We start from the raw sequence: 20,978 nt of genomic DNA, 5'->3' as shown, positions 1-20,978 counted from the left end.
GGTCATCATAATCAGTATCAATTATTACATAATGTCTACAACACTTTGTAGAAATAATACCCGGTGGTAAGAATGTGTACTGCATGATACAAGGGCTGGGAATATTTATAACAAGGTCTAAACACAACACTTGGTGAAACTAGGTTCTGTACACGTCCAATTTGGGATAGGGTACATTTCCACTGTGGGGGAATGGGTACATTTCCACTGGAGGAATGGGTATATTTCCCCTGGAGGAATGGGTACATGTCCACTTTGGGAGTGGGTACATTTCCAAAATGGGAATGGGGACAGTTCCACTGGAAGAATGGGTACATTTCAACTATGGGAATGGGAACAGTTCCACTGGAGGAATGGGTACATTTCCACTCTTTGTGAATGGGAGTACATTTCCACTTTTTGTTATTATGGGTACATTTCCCACTATGGGAATGGGTACCCGACTAATTTGGGAATGGGCTGGCTGTGAGAATGGGTACATTTTCACTGGAATGGGTACATTTCTACTGTGGAAATGGGTACATTTCAACTGGAGGAATGAGTACATTTCAAGTGGAGGAATGGGTACATTTCCACTGTGGGAATGGGCACATTTCCACTGTGGGGGAATGGGTACATTTCCACTGTGGGAATGGGTACATTTCCACTGTGGGGGAATGGGTACATTTCCACTGTGGGGTAATGGGTACATTTCCACTGTGGGAATGGGTACATTTCCACTGTGGGGGAATGGGTACATTTCCACTGTGGGAATGGGTACATTTCCACTGTGGGGGAATGGGTACATTTCCACTGTGGGAATGGGTACATTTCCACTGTGGGAATGGGCACATTTCCACTGTGGGGGAATGGGTACATTTCCACTGTGGGAATGGGCACATTTCCACTGTGGGGGAATGGGTACATTTCCACTGTGGGAATGGGTACATTTCCACTGTGGGGGAATGGGTACATTTCCACTGTGGGAATGGGTACATTTCCACTGTGGGAATGGGCACATTTCCACTGTGGGGGAATGGGTACATTTCCACTGTGGGAATGGGCACATTTCCACTGTGGGGGAATGGGTACATTTCCACTGTGGGGTAATGGGTACATTTCCACTGTGGGAATGGGTACATTTCCACTGTGGGGGAATGGGTACATTTCCACTGTGGGAATGGGTACATTTCCACTGGAGGAATGGGTACATTTCCACTGGAGGAATGGGTACATTTCTACTGTGGAAATGGGTTCATTTCTACTATGGAAATGGGTACATTTCCACTGTAGGAATGGGTAAATTTCCACTGTGGGAATGGGTACATTTCCACTGTGGGAATGGGTACATTTCCACTGTGGGAATGGGTACATTTCTACTATGGAAATGGGTACATTTCCACTGTAGGAACGGGTAAATTTCCAGTGGTGGAATGGGTACATTTCCAGTGGAGGAATGGGTACACAACCAATTTGGGAATGGGCTAAGAAAATGGGTACATTTCCACTGTGGGAATGGGTACATAATTTCTACTAGGTGAATTTGTTACTAAGACTAACTGTGTTTGTGCTAGCTAGGGATACTTTGGCTTATGGACTGTAAGCTTCCTGCTCTCATTGGAATTACATTATACACATACTAACAACTGATGGAGGTTATCTTTTTACAAAACCTGATTAATATGAAAGATATACCATTTACATCATCTGTAACAACGTCCGTACAAAAAGAAACGAAGGATCCTAACCAGTTTGAATTGCTGTTAAAATGAAAAGGGCTTTTCAGCAACTTATGCAAAATTTTAAAAAGCAAAAAAAAAAAAACCTTAAAGGCATCGACACTATTGGTAATTGCTCAAAATAATTATTAGCATAAAAACTTACTTGTTGAACAAGCGCTGGAGAGCTGTTGGTAATATATAAAACATTGTGAGAAATGGCTCCCTCTGATGTAGCTTATTTTTTGAGAAAGAGGTAATTCTCACTCAAATAATAAAAGACTTCAGGCATGAAATCTTTTATTAGGCATTTGAAAGCACACAAATTTGTGCAACAAGGGTGCTTTTTCTTTCATTATTCTCTGGCAACTTTGATGACCAATTGAGTCAGAAAAATTGACAGATTTGTTATTTTATGCATACGTTGGGATACGCCAAGAGAGAAGACTGGTCTTTGACAATTACCAAAGGTGCCTAGTGCATTTAATATATGAAGCTTATAATTCCCCCTTGCACCTGGCTGGAATGAATCAAAGATACCAATTGATTTTCAACAACAAAAATGCTAATATACAAAGCAGATATTCTTCAACAAAGAAGTGACTGATATTAAAGCAGTAAGCCATAAATATAAGACAATAGCTACAAGAAATATTGAGTTTAATTTGTGTTATTTTAAGGATTGGGGTACTTTTTGTAACACAAAACACAATGTCCACAGATTTACATTAAAGCATACACAGTTTGAAGATAATGATAGTAGAAAGCTAACATTAAAATATTACTTGCTGAGGTGCTATGTTTTTGGAGAAATGAGTAAAACAATGTCATGAAAATACGGTTTACATGCTAACATAATTTTCGTCTCACTTGTTTTACTCATTTCTCAAAAACTACAGCACCTCAGTAAGTAATATTTTCAGGGAAGCTTTCTACTATCATTATCTTCAAACTGTGTAAAGTTTAGTGTAAATCTGTGGACATTGTTTTTTGTCCTATAAAAAGTACCCTGACCCTTTAAAGCAAGACTTTTGTCTATCAATACTTACTAGGCCATACTCTATGAGAAGAAAGGGGAATGTGCTCTAAAAAAAATTGAAGTGGTTATTTTTAAAATTTTTAAAATCAAGAGGAAAATACATTTGTTTTTTGATATCAAATTAACTACTGTTTATGGAAGATACACTAAAAAATAAGGCTGACATAACTATCTCTAGCACCATTTTATATGGAAAATAAGATTGTATCGTTTTCGAGATTGTGTTGCCTAACATGTTTTGGAGTTGAACAAAGAAATATTGACTTTGAACCAACATTCTCCTGATTAATGTGTCAGTGCTCCACAAACTGAGAATTCCAGGGGCGGATTGCACCAAGCGGTCTTAAGCCGGTCTATGCGCTATAGCCGGCTAACTGGAAATGCGCTTAGACAGTCTATAACTATAGACCGATTGCAATAGCGTGGTCTTTAATTATAGCCAGTCTTAAATCTTAAGCCTGCTCTGAGCTGGCTATAATCGGTCTTTGTTTTGGTTTTTAAAGATGGCGCTGCATTTGTGAGTTGTGGATGATTTGATACAAAGAGCTCTACGATGAGATTTTATTTTAGAAATAGATAACACCCATTAGAGGCATAATGGTGGTGATACTTTGTATCGTAAATGTAAAAACTATATTCCCAAGAGTAAAAATGATACAACTCAGAGATTGGATATTCGATGATTCAAACCAAAGCAATAAGAACAATGCCATACCGCCAGTGCCTGCAGAAGTGCTTATGGGACGATGGTTCGTATTGCATTACTTTTCGCCGACTTATCTAAGACCGTCTTATTGCAACAGGCTTTATGACTGACTAAGCTAAGACCATCTAAGGCAGATAGCCGGCTATAACTGACTGGTCTTAGACTGCTGACTATGGCCGTTTCCCTATTGTATTAATAATAATAAACTACAGCATTTATAAGGCGCACTTTACTGAAAAGGAGAAACATTCAAAGGCGCCGGTCAAGTTTTGTCAAGATGTTGGAAAGCAAGCAAGAATAAGTGTGTTTTGAGTTTCTGCTGGAAGAGAGTGATGTTGTGTAATTGTCTGAGGTAATCCGGAAGTGAGTTCCAGAGTCTTGGTGCTATGTATTACACCTTTGTTTGAGGGTGCCAAAAATGTATGACGTCATTTTTTGGACATAAACATTAAAACCAATTATTTCAATTGCCATGATGGGAACATTACAATTACTAACTTCCAACTTCCAAGATAAGATTGATATATGAATCAAGAAAAAAAAACTTCATAGTTGGTTACTCCGTTTGTTTTGATTTTCTGTACATTTTGCAACCAGTATCTTTTGCGGGGAGATTCTTAAACTTTTTAGACAAGCCGTTAAATGTCAGTCGTAATAACAGCGAAACTGCTCTCAGGACTATCTCACAAGACTTCTGTTGTGCACGAGACTACCACTCTTACTACTCTGGTCACATTGAAATGGGACGGTAGCCCACTGAAGACTTGTCCACAAGTTCCATTACATCACAATAAGCCGATTGCGAGTTAGATTTGAATAGTGTCTGGTACATTGACTTTCTCAGTTACGATGCACCTCTTACATTTGAATTCCTCAGACTATCGAGACAGTTGCTACAAGCTTTTGTGTATAGTTACGTAAGAGACGGTGAACACCCATACACAACTATGGATGTGTATGGCACAATGGTACCAGGGTTTGCTCATCCTGGAGGTTGCTATGAAATAGCCCTTCACTTAAGTATGAAATAATGTTCTCTGTTGCACACTTAAAACAGAATAATAGCTAAGACATAATGATGGAAAGAAATTATTGAAAACAGAAAATATTTGTGGTTGCTTGTTTACACTTACCAATACAAATCATTATTTTTGAATACTTCATTTTACATTTTATATACAATTTGATGATAGTTGACTAAATTAAAGATATGTCAATATAATACTTTATCATAATTATATCAGATTACGAATTTTTTTAAATCAATTATATGCACTGAGCAAGCATTTTATTAAGCAATACAAAAAACATGGCTAGTGTTTAGTTATAAATTTTAAATAGTTCATATTCATAGACTTATTTGAATATTCACTTCATATTCATGATACAGTATAAATATTTAGATATGATAAGCAGTGGCAATGTGTAAGTTACTGAATGAGATATAAAGCACACACGTGGCCTGGCCATTGTCTGAGTACTGAATAACAATAACAATGTACATGTAGATAAACGCCAGTGGTTACATAATGACCTTTGACCCACACTTTCAATTTTGCTAAACACAAAGAAGAAACTGCTGACCACTGTCAAAGGTCTAGAAAGAAATACACAATAACCCCAGAAAAAGGGATATTTTAAGAATGAATTCCAGTGCCACTGTCCATCTGACCATTAGGTATGAAACTTCAAGGCGATTGCCTCCATGCTTCCTGGTCATTGCCTTGGTGCCCTTGAAATGCTCCAGTAGAAATTTACAATTTCCTAGTAGGGTGCTCTTTACAAGGGAAAAATGGCTTGGTGCCCTTACCCTTTCAGAAACGAAGCATACAGGCCTAGACCATACACAATAACCCAGGAAAAGGGAGATTTAAAGAATGAGTTCCAGTACCACTGTCCATTTTAGAATGGTGGAAACAAAGCATCGTATGGTATGTGCATGCCAGTGGACACCTACATAATGGATTGTCCTGGGCCCAATTTCAAAGAGCTGCTAAGCACAAAAATTTGCTAAGCATGAATTTTTGCCTTGATAAAAACATGATTACCAACAGTTTTCCACGTGATTTTCAGGATGAGCAAACATCAGCTGAATACCAGTAACAAACGGAAATTTTGGTTGGTAATCCTTTTTTTATCAAGGAAGAAATTTATGCTAAGCAAATTTGTGTGCTTAGCAGCGCAACGGCCCAGTGCACTGGCTACACTTAAAAGTCATTCTGAAGGTTCAGGCATTAATATACTAAAGTGTCATTCACACGACAGTAATTTAACTGGGGTCCCTTGCTTAATTTTAGCATGGTTGTAAAATGTAGCAATGTTTGACAAGATTTTGCAAGAGAATTTGGATAGTAGAATTTTCTTTTTGTCCTTTCACACGAGGTACATTTTGTAAAATTGTACAACCATGCTACAATTTAGCAAGGGAACTTTTCTAAATTGCTTCCGTGTGAAAGGGGCTAACCACCGTTAGCCAGTTTGAACAAGTTTGGTGTGTTTTCATGTCATCTGATATGAAGAAAATTAAGGAAGAGCTTCTTTTGTTAAGGGAAGCAAATTTCATTTATTTTTAAACTCATCTTCTGGTTTCTGTCTAAAAGTACTGCTGATCTAGGAAAGTCTGACATCAAAACAAGACAGCTTTCTTTTACAAACAGGAATGATATTTTCATACAAAAACTTGATTTTGATAGTACTGGTAAACCTAAGCAACTATGTATTGTTGTATAAAATGTTTTCTAATCAATTACAAACTGGGGCGTGGTCAGTACGCTATGCTGAGGTGTTGTACTAAAGCAAATTATCAATATTGAAACATAATGTTCCCAAATAGGAAAAAAATTCCCAAATAGGAACCCAAATAGGAAAAGTTTTCCCAAATTTTGAACCCAAAATTGGAACAATGTTCCATAAATGGGAACAGTGTTCCTAAATGGGAACAACCCCTGTGCCAGTTGAGTCTATACAAAAGATTCAGCAGGAGCGAATAAAACCCACACCAAAAGGCAACCTTTAATTAATAGAAATAAACTCTCATTTTTCATCTAAACCTTAAAAAGAGATATCTGTGACATAAAGACTAATCTAAACTAAAGTTCATCTTCTTTTACCGATGTTTTACTTCTTGCGAGTGTGAAAGACATTGGCTACTTTAGTTCTCTGAGCCCCAATCTTATTGAGGATAGTCCGTCTTGTGTCGTCCATGTGCGGTAGGCTGCTGGTGAAGCCACTTGACGCCGTACTGCTACTAGAGGTCACTGACGATGACCTTTTGAAGAAAAAAACAATCATCAGAATTAATACCCCCATCAGGTTGGAAAACACTTTGAATAAACCTTTTTTTGCAATAATAATAAATAATAATAATGGACATTTGTAGTGTGCCATATCTGTCAGAAAGACACTTCAGCCACATAGAAAAGAACTCTGCTAATTTTTAAATAAGTTTTGAAGCTGGAGCTGAGGTCCAGCATGTACATGTGTCAACTGACAGAATGCAGACAAACGTATAGAGTTTATATTTACCTTTCTTTCCCTCCAAGTTTAGCTTCAAATTCTTTAATCATCGATCCAACCACAACCTGTATGGAAATCAATCACAATCAACAAATAATAACAAAGATATCAAACAGAATTTATTTAATTATAATAATGATACTGATAATATATCTGAAAAAAATATTTAATAACTTGTTATAACCTTGTTTGATTAAGAAAGAAAAAATGGAAACATGGCATCTGAAGGTGGAACTGGGTTGACGAAGTAAATAATAACAATCCGATAAAGAACAAAAGAACTGACCTCGTGCTCTGGCGACACGACCTCAAGATCCTGACGAAGACATCTCAGACCTGGTAGCATAGACTCCCATATCAGGTCATTAGAAATGACTGAGGTCATAATTGGGTCAAGGGACAAACTTCCAAAACATAACGAGTATTAGGTTTTGCACAAATTAAAAATTTTCCCCAGGATTCGAACCTACACTACGATGACTCCACCAGAACTTGAATTTGATGCTCTTAAATAGCTACCTGAGCGGAATGTTTTCAACGGAAATGGTATTTTAAATTGTTTATAATGCACTTGTTCACAATTTTAATGTAATTTTGATATGTGTACACTTCTGAATTTTTCGTAATAATCGATTAAAAAATCAGGCCCCAACCTAAAGGTTTTGAAAAACTAAAAACACTTCTGCCGTTGAGAGCGCACGTCAAAGGACAATGCCGCTGACGTCATCTCTGGGAGATGCTTTGTTGTGCCTCAACGCTGCAACAAAGCGGCTTTACAAATTGGAGCTCCCAGAGATGACGTTTTTGAGAGTGATTACGTAACAGGGCTTTTCGCAAATCTCCCAGAAAAGCGCTGGATAAGGGCATTCAAAATGATTGTTTTTTTACACAATTGAAATCTTGTCACAGTCATATGACTCGATTTCCCTATTCTTTGAAAACATTTTAAGTGAATTTCAGCAAAGTTTACGACTTGACATTTTTGTTCAAGCAGGTCTTTAAGCACTCGGCCATGACACACTACATAAGACGCAACAAAATAGACGGCATATAACTTGAGGAACATTTTGCTAGAAGATAAGGAAGTTTGTAGATAAAGGATACAGCAACATGAGAGTGCGCTGTAAGCGCTGAATAGTGCCATAGCTATGGTTGATCGTCTCTTCTCATGTGTCGTGTTGTTATTAGTGTACGCTATAGCTGCAAACCGAGGCAACATAACTGAGGACAAACCAAAGTCAAATAACTCATTAAATTCATCTTTATCTATCCGATTTAAACTTTGACTTCAGTGTTGAAAAAGAAGAAGTTTACCACAAACATAAATGTTAAATGGTGGACATGCATCATTCATTTTTTTTTGCCCTGCATTGTACCTTATTGACACCAAGTTTACAAGACAGACACAATGTTGTTTAAAAAAACAAGAAAAAAACTATGAGGTGTGGCCCAACTCACAAGGCCGGACGACCACTTCAAGGTGAGGGCTAAATTCACTGATTTGGAAAATTTACCCAAATCAACTGTCACCAGGGGCAGGTTGCCAACTACTCCTGGGGCTGAAACAGGGCTACCCCATTCACAGTCCGTAGGGATATAGGCATGGATATCATCCACTGGGAGCCTGGCTGGTAGAGCAGAACGCACTACCTTCCCAGTTTTTCCCGAAAGCAATTGTGTTTAAGTGCCTTGCTCAAGGGCAAAGGTGTCATGACCGGGATTTGAACCCACACTCTGCTACTGACAGCACCAAAGCTTGGGTCCAGTGAACCAGACCGCTCGGCCTTGACACACCACAAAAAAGTAGAAACAAAAGCTGTCCACTATTCCACCCGATCATAAACACTTTCCTGACTCGACCACTGCAAGTAACTCCAAAAGATTCACTACTTACATTCATCTCTGAATTTGGGTTCAGCATTTGGTCCGACTTTGCCGAAGGTTCTGATGACCTCTTCAAGGAGTCTGTATTCCTCTTTATAAACTGGATCATCAAGGAATGTTTGGAACTGAGAATACACTCTGTCTAGAGTCTGAAGATTAGGCAAGAAAATTCATTAAAAAAGTATTAATAAGATTCAGATTTTTTCAGCGCCTCATGCAAAACCAACCCGAGGCACTGTACAACATCAAACATGCTTAAAGAATAAAACGAGACAATATGGTTTTTTTGTAAAGACATGCAAAGGTTATAACCCTTATAATTAAAATAGCTGTAAGGTACATACATTAAGTTAGAACAGTGCAGAGTTTTTTAAAAGAACCAAAATACAAAACCAGTGTTTGTCAAAAAAAAAAAAAAAAAAAAAAAAAAAAAAAGATGAAATATTAATGTTTCACAGACTACAAAAGTTAAGGAACATTCATAATACACATACAAAATGTAAGTAGGATATGAAACTTTGCATGGTGTGAGTTTAATTAAAGGCAGTGGACAATATTGGTAATTGTCAAGGACTAGCCTTCACAGTTGGTGTATCTCAACATATGCATAAAATAACTAACCTGTGAAAATTTGAGCTCAATCGGTCATTAAAGTTGTGAGATAATAATGAAAGAAGAAAACACCCTTGTCACACAAGTTGTGTGTGTTAAGATGGTTGATTTCGAGACCTCAAGTTCTAAATCTGAGGTCTCGAAATCAAATTCGTGGAAAATTACTTCTTTCTCGAAAACTATGGCACTGCAGATGGAGCCGTTTCTCATAATGTTTTATACCATCAACCTCTCCCCATTACTCGTCACCAAGAAAGGTTTTATGCTTATAAATATTTTGAGTAATCACCAATAGTGTCCACTGCCTTTAAGCGATGTTGTCAATAACACCATGTGAACATCTCTTTGAGTTGTGTTGTTTCTGAAAAGACTGCTCCCGGTTCTTTTCAAAACCAACACTACTCAAAAGAGATTTACATTAGGTGCTACCGCAAACCTCACCTAAAAAGGCAAAATATACTTGGGTGGTAAAATCTACAGTAATTGTATTATGGACAATTAATAAAGACTTTCCGAAGTTAGTGCAGTTTATATTTTAAATTAATTTGGCTATAATGTACATCATAACATTGAAAAACAAACACTTGCATATGATCATTGTAGGCCCCTCTACAAACATAAACACCGTTCAACTTGTTCACTAAATATTCACTGAAAGTAAAATGCATGAAATTATTTCAAAGCACGACAAATATAAGAAACTCAAGCAATAGCAAATGCAAAATATTATAACATTTATTTTATACAGAAATTAAAAACTGAGGACTGCTGCAAGATAAAAAATAAATGGTCGCATGAGATAATCAATTTAAACAAAGAAAACAACAATCATATTACAACATAATGTTCATTAATGTAAAAGTAAATCATAGCATTCAAAAACAAACAATAGCAAAGCCCCTATACAATAGTAAACACAGTTCTATTGGTTTACTAATTATTTACTGCAAGTAGTAAAAGGCATGTGACTGGGTAGTAGCTCTCAACAACTTTGAAATAAAGTCAAAGCACGACAAACAAATAAGAAATTCAAACAATAGCAAAATATTATATCATCTATATAGGAATTAAAAACTGAGAACAGCTGCAAGATAAAAATAAATGGTCGCATGAGATAAACAATTCAAACAAAGAAAACACAATCATAATATTATAACAAAATGTTCATTAATGCAGTGGAATAAAAGTGTTACAAAATTATAAAATGGAACAATAATATGATTATGAGTCCAAATAAACACAAATAAAGAAAATGTACAAGTGTATCATTTAAAATTAAGAACACAGTTACTGAAAATTCTGATATTGGCAAAATGTTCTTTCAAACTTACTTCTTTTTGAGATGTGCTTTCTAAGATTGTCCCAAATGCTGGAATGGTGGAGATTTTAACATTTCTGCAATAAATTGATATCAACCATTATTATAAAATTTCTCTTGATTTTTATAGATTTCATTTACAATGTAAAAAATAATGCATACATGCCCGTACATGGTTATACCCACACGTTTACTATTATTTATAGTTCTTATAGTTTTCTTATAGTTTACTATTATTTATAGTTTATTCTTATGCATCATATACAAAATAGGTACTTACATATCCTGATCTCCTGACAATGTAATGAGAGCGGGAACCACCCTGCTGGATACCAGCGCTTCATTGATACCTTTGACGAGTGAACCGAATACTTTAGCGGTAGCTGATCTGACTAATGGAGACTCGTGGACGACACAGCTCCAGAGGGTTGCTAACAACAGCTCATGAAAGTTGGGATGAGTACTGGAATAAAGATCGACAGGATGACAAACTATAAGTTTAAAGACAATGTATAACTTTCAGTGTTTTCAGAGCAAAATGTGATGCAAAATGTGTCAAATGCTGTTCAAAAATCGTCTTTTTGCTACCTTATATTAGCACAAAATCTGTTCAGTCAAAATGTTTTGCTATGCAAAAGTGCTGGACGAAAATCGTTCCCCGACTTTGGTTTTTTGTCTAATCCTGTCCTATGTAGGATTCGAACTGCCTCTAGCTGCCGGGCAACCTCGGTAGTCTAGCTGGTAAGACACTGCTCTAGAATTGCAAGGGTCGTGGGTTCGAATCCCACCTGAGTAACATGCCCGTGATATTTTTTCACAGGACTCGGGGAAAGTACTGAGTATACAGTGCTAACAGTAACACACATCGGTGTAAGGGTAAAAACCAAAATTAATACTATCCTATGTACACAATAAAACTAACATCTGAAATTTTCATTTCAAAAGGTGGTTTTGATTTTTGAGTTATCGCCAAAAATCCAAAGCGATTATGTCTACAATGGAAGAGTAATCCCTAGAAGGAGTACAGAACGCTTCAAATTTCGGGGCCATCAAAATGCTTTATACTATCAAACTGCTGCTTTAGTCTTCTAACCAATGGTTTTTATATCCATTAATTTGAGGGTGATTGACGGGTGACCTTTAAAGACACTGGATACCTTTGGTAATTGTCAAAGACCAGTCCTCTCACTTGGTCTATCTCAACATATGCAAAAAAGAACAAACCTGTGAAAATTTGAGCTCAATCGGTCGTCGAAGTTATCAGATAATAATGGAAAGAAATAACACCCTTGTCACACAAAGTTGTGTGCTTTCAGATGCTTGATTTTGGGGACCTCAAATTCAAAATCCGAGATCTCAAAATCAAATTAGTGGCAAATTTATTTTTTTGGCCTAAGAAGAAGAAGGCTGCGACTCACTGTAGTTCTAAGAATGAGATCCTGATGCTATCAATTGGAGCATCACACAACGCTAGAGTAATCAGAGAGTCTTGAAGGTACTGGGACAGCTGCTTACGATCATCTTCACGATTATAACTAACTAGAACTCCCGAGCAGTAAACGGGAAGGGTAGATCGGTTGATTGGCATCTGACCTGATAATACCAAAGCATCTGCAAGATCAACAACAACAACATAAAAAGATCAACAACAACAACAACAACAACAACAACATGTAGTGACTCTATAGACTGATGCTATATAAAATAACAATAAATTAACAAATAGTTAATAATTTCTCACATCTCAGAGCTGAAAGACAAAAATATTAATAATCCAAAAATAATCCATAAAAAGCATTAAAATAACAAACCTGTGAAAGTTTGAGCAAAATTGGTCATCAAAGTTGCAGCAGAATAATGAAAGAAAAAACATCCTGAAATAGCTTACCTGACTGGCCATCTGGAATGTTTAATACTGCTTGAAACTTCGGTTTAATCTAAGATTGAAAACAAAAAAATTAATCATTTCGCATTGCCCTATGATCCAACTTTACGATGGTTTAGGGAGATTTAGAAAAACAATTCTTGTTGTGTGCTGTACGACTTCTGTCTCTGCTCTCACCTCTGGCTTTATATTCTCAACATTCTTATTAAAGCCAAACGAGAAGAGAAGATGGTGAGGAAGTTTCAGGTTTAGATGTGGGAGGCAAACCCCAGAGAATGTTTCCAGGGAAACGCAGTCAAGCAGGGACTGAAAACCCTATCCACATAGTGCCACAGATGGGATTTAAAGGGAGGGTACAAGTTTGGTAAATGATGAAAGAAAAAACACCCTTGTTGGACGAATTTGTAGAAGTCTTTTATTATTTAAGTGAGAAATTACCTCTCTCTCAAAAACTACGTTACTTCAGAGGGAGTCGTTTCCCACAATGTTTTATACTATCAACAGCTCTCCAATGCTCGTTACCAAGTCAGTTTTTAAGATACTATTTGTTTTGAGTAATTACCAAACGTGTACCTTCCCTTTAAGTAGGAGTCGCAGAGGTGGAACGCAAGGCTAGTCACCACTACTCCAACCTGACCACTCTCTGGACCAGGGCCTTCCATGTGGATTGAGTTTTCAGTCCCTACCAGACTGCATGGGTTTTCCTCAACCGTCTAAAACTGAAATTTCTTCATTGTCTTCTCTACAAAAACTTGGGGTGATGTTTCCATCAGGATGCGTAACTTACCTTCGTGTTTGTGAAGGTCTTCCCAAACGTCCTACAGATATGAAGAAATAGTTTGGACATTGATTTGACGCTGTCTCTGTGCAGAGCTTCAAGACGGCCAAGTACCTCCAACAACCGTGGTATGCTGCCAATCAAAGATTTCATCATAATAATTTTGTTATTTATTATGTGTCACTTTTATCAAACCAACTATGATGGTTATTCACAATTTATTAAAATTAAAACTTGTTGCCAGAGGGAAAAATTGTATCGAATTGTACATATTTAGTTAATTTCGTTTAAAATGGTAACGAGAAGGATTTGAAACTTTGCATGGTGGGAGTATAACTACGTGAGGTTTGCGATGACATCATTTGAAAATCTCTTCTGAAAACTACCAGGGCCCAATTTCATAGAGCTGCTTAGCACACCAATTTGCTTAGCATGAAATTTCTTTCTTCATAAAAACAGGATTACCAACAAAATTCTATTTGTTGCATATTGCTTGTTACTGGTATTCAGCTGTTGTTTGCTTATCCTAAAAATCATGTGAAAATTCGGTTGGTAACCCTGTTTTCATCAAGGAAGACAATTTGTGCTTAGCAAATTTTTGTGCGAAGCAGCTGTATGAAATTGGGCCCAGTTCTTTTCAGAACGGACACAACTCACAAGAGGTTCCTACATGGTGCTACGCAAACCTCATCTAACTATAATGGGAATGGCAACTCAAAGGCAAAACAATGGTCTCTTAAGAGTAAGTATCATATTGACCCATTTCACCTGACGTCACCTGCGTTTTCATATATAACTCTATGCATTGAGTATGCTGTGCGTTATGCAGTGAAGTGCGCGTTTTAGGCGACGCGGCGTTAATACACGTAAACCTAACTGCCCACCGACATGGTGAGCGTGGCATCAGTCGCCGCGTGTGACACGCGTGCAAGGGGTCAATGGACCGATCCGGCCTGTCAATCAAACTGTGCGCGTTCACCCAATTGACCAATCACAGCAATGATTGTGGTCGGACAAACTCGGTCATGCGTGCGCGTATATTTGACAAGCGCGGCAGAATCATGCAGAATGTCATTGGGAGTGCTCGTACACGTGTCTTGCTCACGTGCGGGGTGGGCGGAGCTTAGTGGAAAGCCGGAACAGTCCATAGGGAGCAAGACAACATTTACAAAGGATTTGACATTTATCATACTGAACACAACTGAAGAGATCATGGACATTCTTTAGAACACCCTGATTTGACCAAACTACATGTTTCTACAAATTGACTTACAAATCATTGAGGACCCAGTTGTAACTACTCCAAGTTTCTGATGATTTGCCTTGATTGAGGTAGACTTCAAAACAATGCACCAGAGCCGCTAGTTTCTGTTTATCTCCAACAATGACAGCCATATCATGGAGCGGGCACAGCAGCTTAGGGAACTGAGTTACTAAAACATTAACAAAATTTGAAGAAATGCATGAAATACACTGAGATACAGTATTTAGATATCGTTACTAAACATCAGGCATGCAACTCGTCAGCCCCCCAAAAAATTACAACAAGCTTATTTTTTCCTATTGATCTGGTGGACCAGATTAAAGCTAGCCATGTTTTGGGCCCTTACAGCGCCTGGTTCCCACGGCATCCCCTTATACAACAAGCAAATAAAACACAACAAATTTCTATTTTATGAACTGCAGAAAACTGCGGATCTGCGGAAGAGTTGCATGCCTGAAGCATGAAATTCTGTGAGCTATGATAAAGTACGGTTGAACAAAATACATCATCCGCAAAAATGCTTAATCTCGGCGCATACTTATTTTGCAGTTGGTTGCCTCCAAGTTGTTTGCAAAAGTTGCCTCGTGGGCCCTAAGACATAATTCAGGCATGATATTTGCTCCATGGAAAAGTGGGGCAATAATATTTTAGCACAAGGCCTGTTCATATGATGGTAGGCCTATATATTTTTTTCAAGCCATTTAAAGGCAGTGGATACTATTGGTAATTACTCAAAATAATTATTAGCATAAAACCTTTCTTGGTGACGAGTAATAGGGAGAGGTTGATGGTATAAAACACTGTGAGAAACGGCACCCTCTGAAGTGCCATAGTTTTCGAGAAAGAAGTAATTTTCCACGAATATGATTTCGAGACCTCAGATTTAGAACTTGAGGTCTCGAAATCAACCATCTTAAACGCACACACCTTCGTGTGAGAAGGGTGTTTTTTCTTTCATTCATATCTCGCAAGTTCGATGATCGATTGAGCTCAAATTTTCACAGGCTTGTTATTTTATGCATATGTTGAGATACACCAACTGTGAAGGCTAGTCTTTTACAATTACCAACAGTGTCCACTGCCTTTAATCACCATTTTACTGATTTTCTAAGGGCAAAAAGATCGGAAATCAGACTAAAGACAGAAGCATATCAAGCCTGATACATGTAACTCTAAACCTTGAGTACCTTCTAATGGAGGTATTTGATCTTGATTTTGAGTTAGTTCTTGTTGATTATTGAAGGGAGCTGTGAGTAACATTGAAGCATAGAGTACTGGGATCAGACACTGTAAGGTGCAGCTAAACATCTGTAGCTTCCTCTCATCGACGGACAACTCTCGACTCGCTCGCTGAAGATCCTTCAAGTCAAAAATAAAATTCCACTTGCTATTTAGAAGGAAACACAATCTTGTTCATATACATGAGCTCTGAGATGCCCTTAGGGTGTACACAGCGCTGTATGAGAACTGATAATTATTATTATTATAATTATTATAGCAGTTGTATACAAATGTACAATAGCCAAAGCAGAAAATGACCAATGGGGTTATCTGGGGTCAATTTCATAGAGCTGCTTAACGGTAAGCACATTTTTGAGCTTACTGTAGCCCCAAAATTTTCTAAGGTGTCCATTATTCCATGAGAGTGTGTGTGATCCTCAAGCAAATTTGAGCTTAAAAAGGTGCAATACACAAAATTAGAGCAGAGCCATAGCACGGGGTGGGATATGGGCCATACAATACAGGTTAATCTCAAACTCTTGTTGCTAGGAAGATTCAAGTTTGCTTGGAGATAGAATTGTATGTTGCCAGATATTGATATGCTAAGGTTAACTTTCTAAGGCAATGTCGTCAAACAAATGTTGGTGAGTTGAGTCAGATACCTTAGAAGGGTTTTCATTTGTTTGCTTACAATGGCTGCGAGTTCCAATCTCTTCAACACGGCTGTAACGAGGTTGGATTCCAGACGACCAAGTTTGAAAGCCCAAGATGCAAATGCTGGGAGGAATACTTGTCTTGTTGCTACTAAGACTGCTTCTGAAGAATCTTCAAGCATCGATAAAACCAGCTCCAGACCCTTAAAAGAAAGGGACATACAAATTATGGTTTTTATTCAATGTTAACAGGTAGATCTATGGGTGCGTTCGTTTAGCTTCCCTGGGTCGACCCCGGTCTGCCCCGGTACCTTCGAATAGCTTTGTAGGGGCTCACCCGTGTCAGCCCCCAGTGCCCTGCTTGTGGAGTGGGTCACTTGGGGGTGACCTGAGGTGCATGCCGTCACCATGACAGGGCGAGTGTGATCGTTCGATTAGCTCTGGCCAGGGGCTCACCCGAGTGAGCACCGCAGGGTCGACCCAGGTAAGCTTAACGAATGCACCCAGTGTAGTACAGTGGTTAGACTGCACGACTTACAACTACAAGGTTGTCAGGTTTTTCTTCTTAACTTGTTCTTTTCACTCGCCCGGGCCAGTCAACCAAAACTTTTCACTAGCCCGCATGTATCAATGCACACAATTTTCAGAGCGCCAAAAAAATGTATTTAAAAAATCACAGATTCAAGTTAAAAAAAAAACCATAAATTATGCTCTTAATAATATTTTTTTTCAGCAACAACCATTTTTGTGTATTTTCGATTTGAGAAAGCGTGTGATAGAACTTCTTCTGCAATGAAATCTTTGTGTTCAACAACCGGTCGGCGACACACATTGAGATAAACTCTAATGAACTTTGCCCCGCTTTGCCCTCTATCGACCAAAGTTGTCGATGAACATTCCAACAAAAATCAAATCAAAAATCAATCCGATCTCTCCAATAAGATTTTGTGTGTACTTGTCAACAATCCACAATCCTACAACTCACTTGATTATATTTGTCTGTGTCTTCAGTGAGAGCGAAGACTAGACCCACACTACGGACTGCAACTTCCCTGACGCAGTCCGTCTTATCTTGCAAGAGCTGCTGAAGCATAGACAACACCAAGGAACTTCGAATCTCTCTCTGTCACAAACAAAATCATAAAAAAATATATATAAAAAAATATTCATTTGGGGGGCTTATCATCCCGACTCGCAGCTAAGAGCTGAATTGCGAGTGACGCGGCTACAACATGTTTGAGAAGCAGGCATGCAAGGGCGCCATTGGCTGCCAGCCACATCAACCCGTTATGACCACGGAGCACAGCCAAAGATCGAAAGTGTTTGATTTTTCCAGAGGGAGGCAAACCAGATGGTCTGGGAAACCATCGTGGCACAGCAGAGAACTAACGCACAACTCAACTTACATATGGCCCCGAACCAGGGTCACCTTAGTTCAAATCCAACCGGGGGAATATCTGGATTGGGTCTTCAGTCCTTACTTGAATAATTCTCTGGGGTTTTCCTCCGACATCTAAAACTGAAACTTCATTCCTTGTCTTCTCTCCATTTGTTTTTTGACAGTAAAGTGATTAATATAGTGAGGTATCAATAATGAGTATGGTAGATGGCCTTAGCTTTCGATCCAAACTGGACCTTCTTCAGAGGCGTAAACAGGTACAAACAAATACATATCCATTTAAAGAAAAAAAGGGAACAGGATTAAGGGAAGGATCCACAAAAATAAATATATATTTTGTTTGCGGTAACACCATGTGTACCGTCTTGCCAGGTAGATTTTGTTCTTTAGAGAACTGTCTTGCTATATATTCTACTACCGCGGAGCACATATTTTGGATTGCGGTGATTAAGTGATTAAGTTCACTTTTCTGAGAGTCCCTGGCTTCAGAACCAGAATTAATAAATGAATTGAAATGAAAAATAATAAATACCGGTAGATAAGGGGCGAGAGCACCACATGATTCCGCCACCAGCTGACGTCTCTCTTGAAACTTATGAGTAATTTGTTCCCAGCATTGAGGTAGGAGTTCAGCTTCTGCTCTCTCTGGACCAACGTGCTTAGCAAATGCTACACAGCCACTCAAAATAACATTCCTGACGATAAAAATAAAAATTATTTATTGAAATTATATTGCGCTCTCTCCAGGACAAGCCTGTTTGAGGACGCATATTAATACAAATTTGAAATCATACAACTCACTGCAAAACAAATTGTACACAACAACATATAAACTCTATTATACTTAATTACATTTTTGTACCTATGGGCAAATGCTCTTTTGAAACTTTATTTTTTCTTCAAGACATAAAGATTTATTAATGGCAGCTTTTATTTTGACAATTTACTCTAAAGCTACTTGTGATTGATTTAGCTCAGTGGACTAAACATTTGTTGCACAGGCATACTCCCCAGGGAGCTGAGATGGTTTAAGGAATGATTTAAGGCCCAGTGACCAGCCGTCGATTTCACGAAGCGCTAGGATTAATCTTATCTCGAGTTAGGACGAGTAACTCGTCCTACCTTAGGATTGATCTTAGTGTTTGCATGCGACAGTGCAAGGCTGGGACTCGTCCTAATCCTAAGATGAATCCTAAGTTAGGAAGAGCTTGGTGAAATCGACGGCAGGGATAAAAATAATGTCAGAAACGCTTTAAGACACCATTCCGGTGTATAAAGCGCTTTATAAAAAAAAACGATTATTAATATAAAAGCTATTCTTAAAGGGTCTATGTACTTTTTGTAGGACAAAAAACACAATGTCCACAGATTTACACTAAACTTACACAGTTTGAAGATAATGATAGTAGAAAGCTTCCCTGAAAATATTACGTGCTGAGGTGCTGTAGTTTTTGGGAAATGAGTTAATCATTTACAAACGTATTTTCATAACATTGTTTTACTCATTTTAAAAAAACTACAGCACCTCAGTAAGTAATATTTGAAGGGAAGCTTTCCACTATCATTATCTTCAAACCCTGTAAGTTTAATGTAAATCTATGGACATTTTGAAAAAGTACCCAAATCCTTTAAATTAAAACTGTTACTATTAAAATACATGTCAGCTTCTATTTGTGAAGAGATTAATATTTTACCTCTGCTCTTGATCAGGTTTCTTGATGAGATTGAAGAGTAGATTTAAGAGTTTATCTCTCTCGTTGGGATCGGGGTGTAGGGTGACTGTACTGACGATCAGAGGAACTAGCTCCTGTAAACAACAAACAAACAAACAACAATCAAGAATAATTCATTAGGATTGGAGTGTGGGGTGACTGTACTGACGATCAGTGGAACTAATTCTTGTATAAAAACAAAAAAACAAAAATCATAAAAATATAACCGACAGTCCCAACACAATTTTATTGGTGTTTGAAACAACATTTTAGTCAAATTTGTATTACTAGTAAAGTAAATTTTTGTGGGTACTTACTGTTACAGATTAAAGGCACTGGACACCTTTGCTATTTTGTGTAAAGGACCAGTAATCTAACTTGGTGTACCCCAACAAATGCATAAAATAACAAATTTGGGAAAAACACCCCTGTTGCACAAAGCGTGCTTTCAGATGCCTAAAAAAGGCTTCATGCCTGAAGTTTTTTAATATTTGATTGAATAGTTACCTCTTTCTCAAAAACTACGTCACTTCAGAGGGAGCCGCTTCTCACAATGGGTGGGTTCATTTAGTGTCCCTGGGTCGACCCCAGTCTGCCCGGTAACGTTTGAATAGCTCCGTCGTCATTCCAAGGGCTCAACCGGGTCAGCCCCCAGTGCCCTGCTTGTGGAGTGGGTCACTTGGGGGTGACCTGAGGTGCATGCCGTCACCACGAGAGGGCGAGTGTGATCGTTCGATTAGCTCTTGTCAGGGGCTCACCCGAGTGAGCACCACGGGGTAGACCCTGGGAAGCTAAACGAACGCACCCAATGTTTTATACTATCAACAGCTCTCCATTGCTTGCTAACGAGTAAGTTTTAAGCCAACAACTATTTTGAGTAGTTACCAATAGTGTCTAGTCCCTTTAAAGATATTTTGTTAATCACATCCTACCTCTCTCTTAGCAATGAGTACATTGGGTACAATATGAGGCAAGCATCTTGCAAGCATCTCCACAACTTCTTCTTGATTCTCAGCAATACGAGACACTTCTTCTCTAAGGCGTGCCTGTGATGTATCGGTGACTGGCAAGACGGATTCAAGGATTGCACGCTGGAATGGCGTCATTTCGCTGTTATAGAGGAAAGAATCAGAAGGTTACATTGGGTACGATATGAGGCAAGCTCCTCCACAACTCCTTCTTGATACGAGACACTTCTTTTCTAAGACGTGCCTGGGATGTATCGGTTACTGGCAAGACGGATTCAACGATCGCACGCTGGAATGGCGTCATCTCGCTGTCATAGAGGAAAGAA

General features: G+C 38.3%; 1 protein-coding gene across 1 annotated transcript in view; it reads right to left on the bottom strand.

Moving 5' to 3' along the window:
* Nucleotides 1-2,658: 2,658 nt before the first annotated feature.
* The window catches only part of LOC139934350 (RAB11-binding protein RELCH homolog), a 36,920-nt gene continuing 18,600 nt past the window's right edge, over nucleotides 2,659-20,978 (bottom strand). Inside the window, exons 12-28 of the mRNA XM_071928543.1 lie at nucleotides 20,617-20,794; nucleotides 19,667-19,779; nucleotides 18,505-18,667; nucleotides 17,559-17,696; nucleotides 16,612-16,776; nucleotides 15,887-16,058; nucleotides 14,709-14,868; nucleotides 13,445-13,568; nucleotides 12,661-12,709; nucleotides 12,191-12,383; nucleotides 11,053-11,235; nucleotides 10,786-10,849; nucleotides 8,853-8,991; nucleotides 8,063-8,179; nucleotides 7,245-7,333; nucleotides 6,968-7,023; nucleotides 2,659-6,710 (exon numbers count right to left, since the gene is read on the bottom strand). Of these exons, the coding sequence (XP_071784644.1) occupies nucleotides 6,560-6,710; nucleotides 6,968-7,023; nucleotides 7,245-7,333; nucleotides 8,063-8,179; nucleotides 8,853-8,991; nucleotides 10,786-10,849; nucleotides 11,053-11,235; nucleotides 12,191-12,383; nucleotides 12,661-12,709; nucleotides 13,445-13,568; nucleotides 14,709-14,868; nucleotides 15,887-16,058; nucleotides 16,612-16,776; nucleotides 17,559-17,696; nucleotides 18,505-18,667; nucleotides 19,667-19,779; nucleotides 20,617-20,794 (2,254 nt within the window). The 3' untranslated portion in view covers nucleotides 2,659-6,559. The remainder of the gene's footprint in view (nucleotides 6,711-6,967; nucleotides 7,024-7,244; nucleotides 7,334-8,062; nucleotides 8,180-8,852; nucleotides 8,992-10,785; nucleotides 10,850-11,052; nucleotides 11,236-12,190; nucleotides 12,384-12,660; nucleotides 12,710-13,444; nucleotides 13,569-14,708; nucleotides 14,869-15,886; nucleotides 16,059-16,611; nucleotides 16,777-17,558; nucleotides 17,697-18,504; nucleotides 18,668-19,666; nucleotides 19,780-20,616; nucleotides 20,795-20,978) is intronic.

This window comes from Asterias amurensis, chromosome 3, assembly GCF_032118995.1.
Source record: "Asterias amurensis chromosome 3, ASM3211899v1".
Taxonomy (NCBI): Eukaryota; Metazoa; Echinodermata; class Asteroidea; order Forcipulatida; family Asteriidae; genus Asterias; species Asterias amurensis.
The sequence above is the reverse complement of the archived record's forward strand: the minus strand, read 5'-3'. Positions and strand labels throughout refer to the sequence as shown.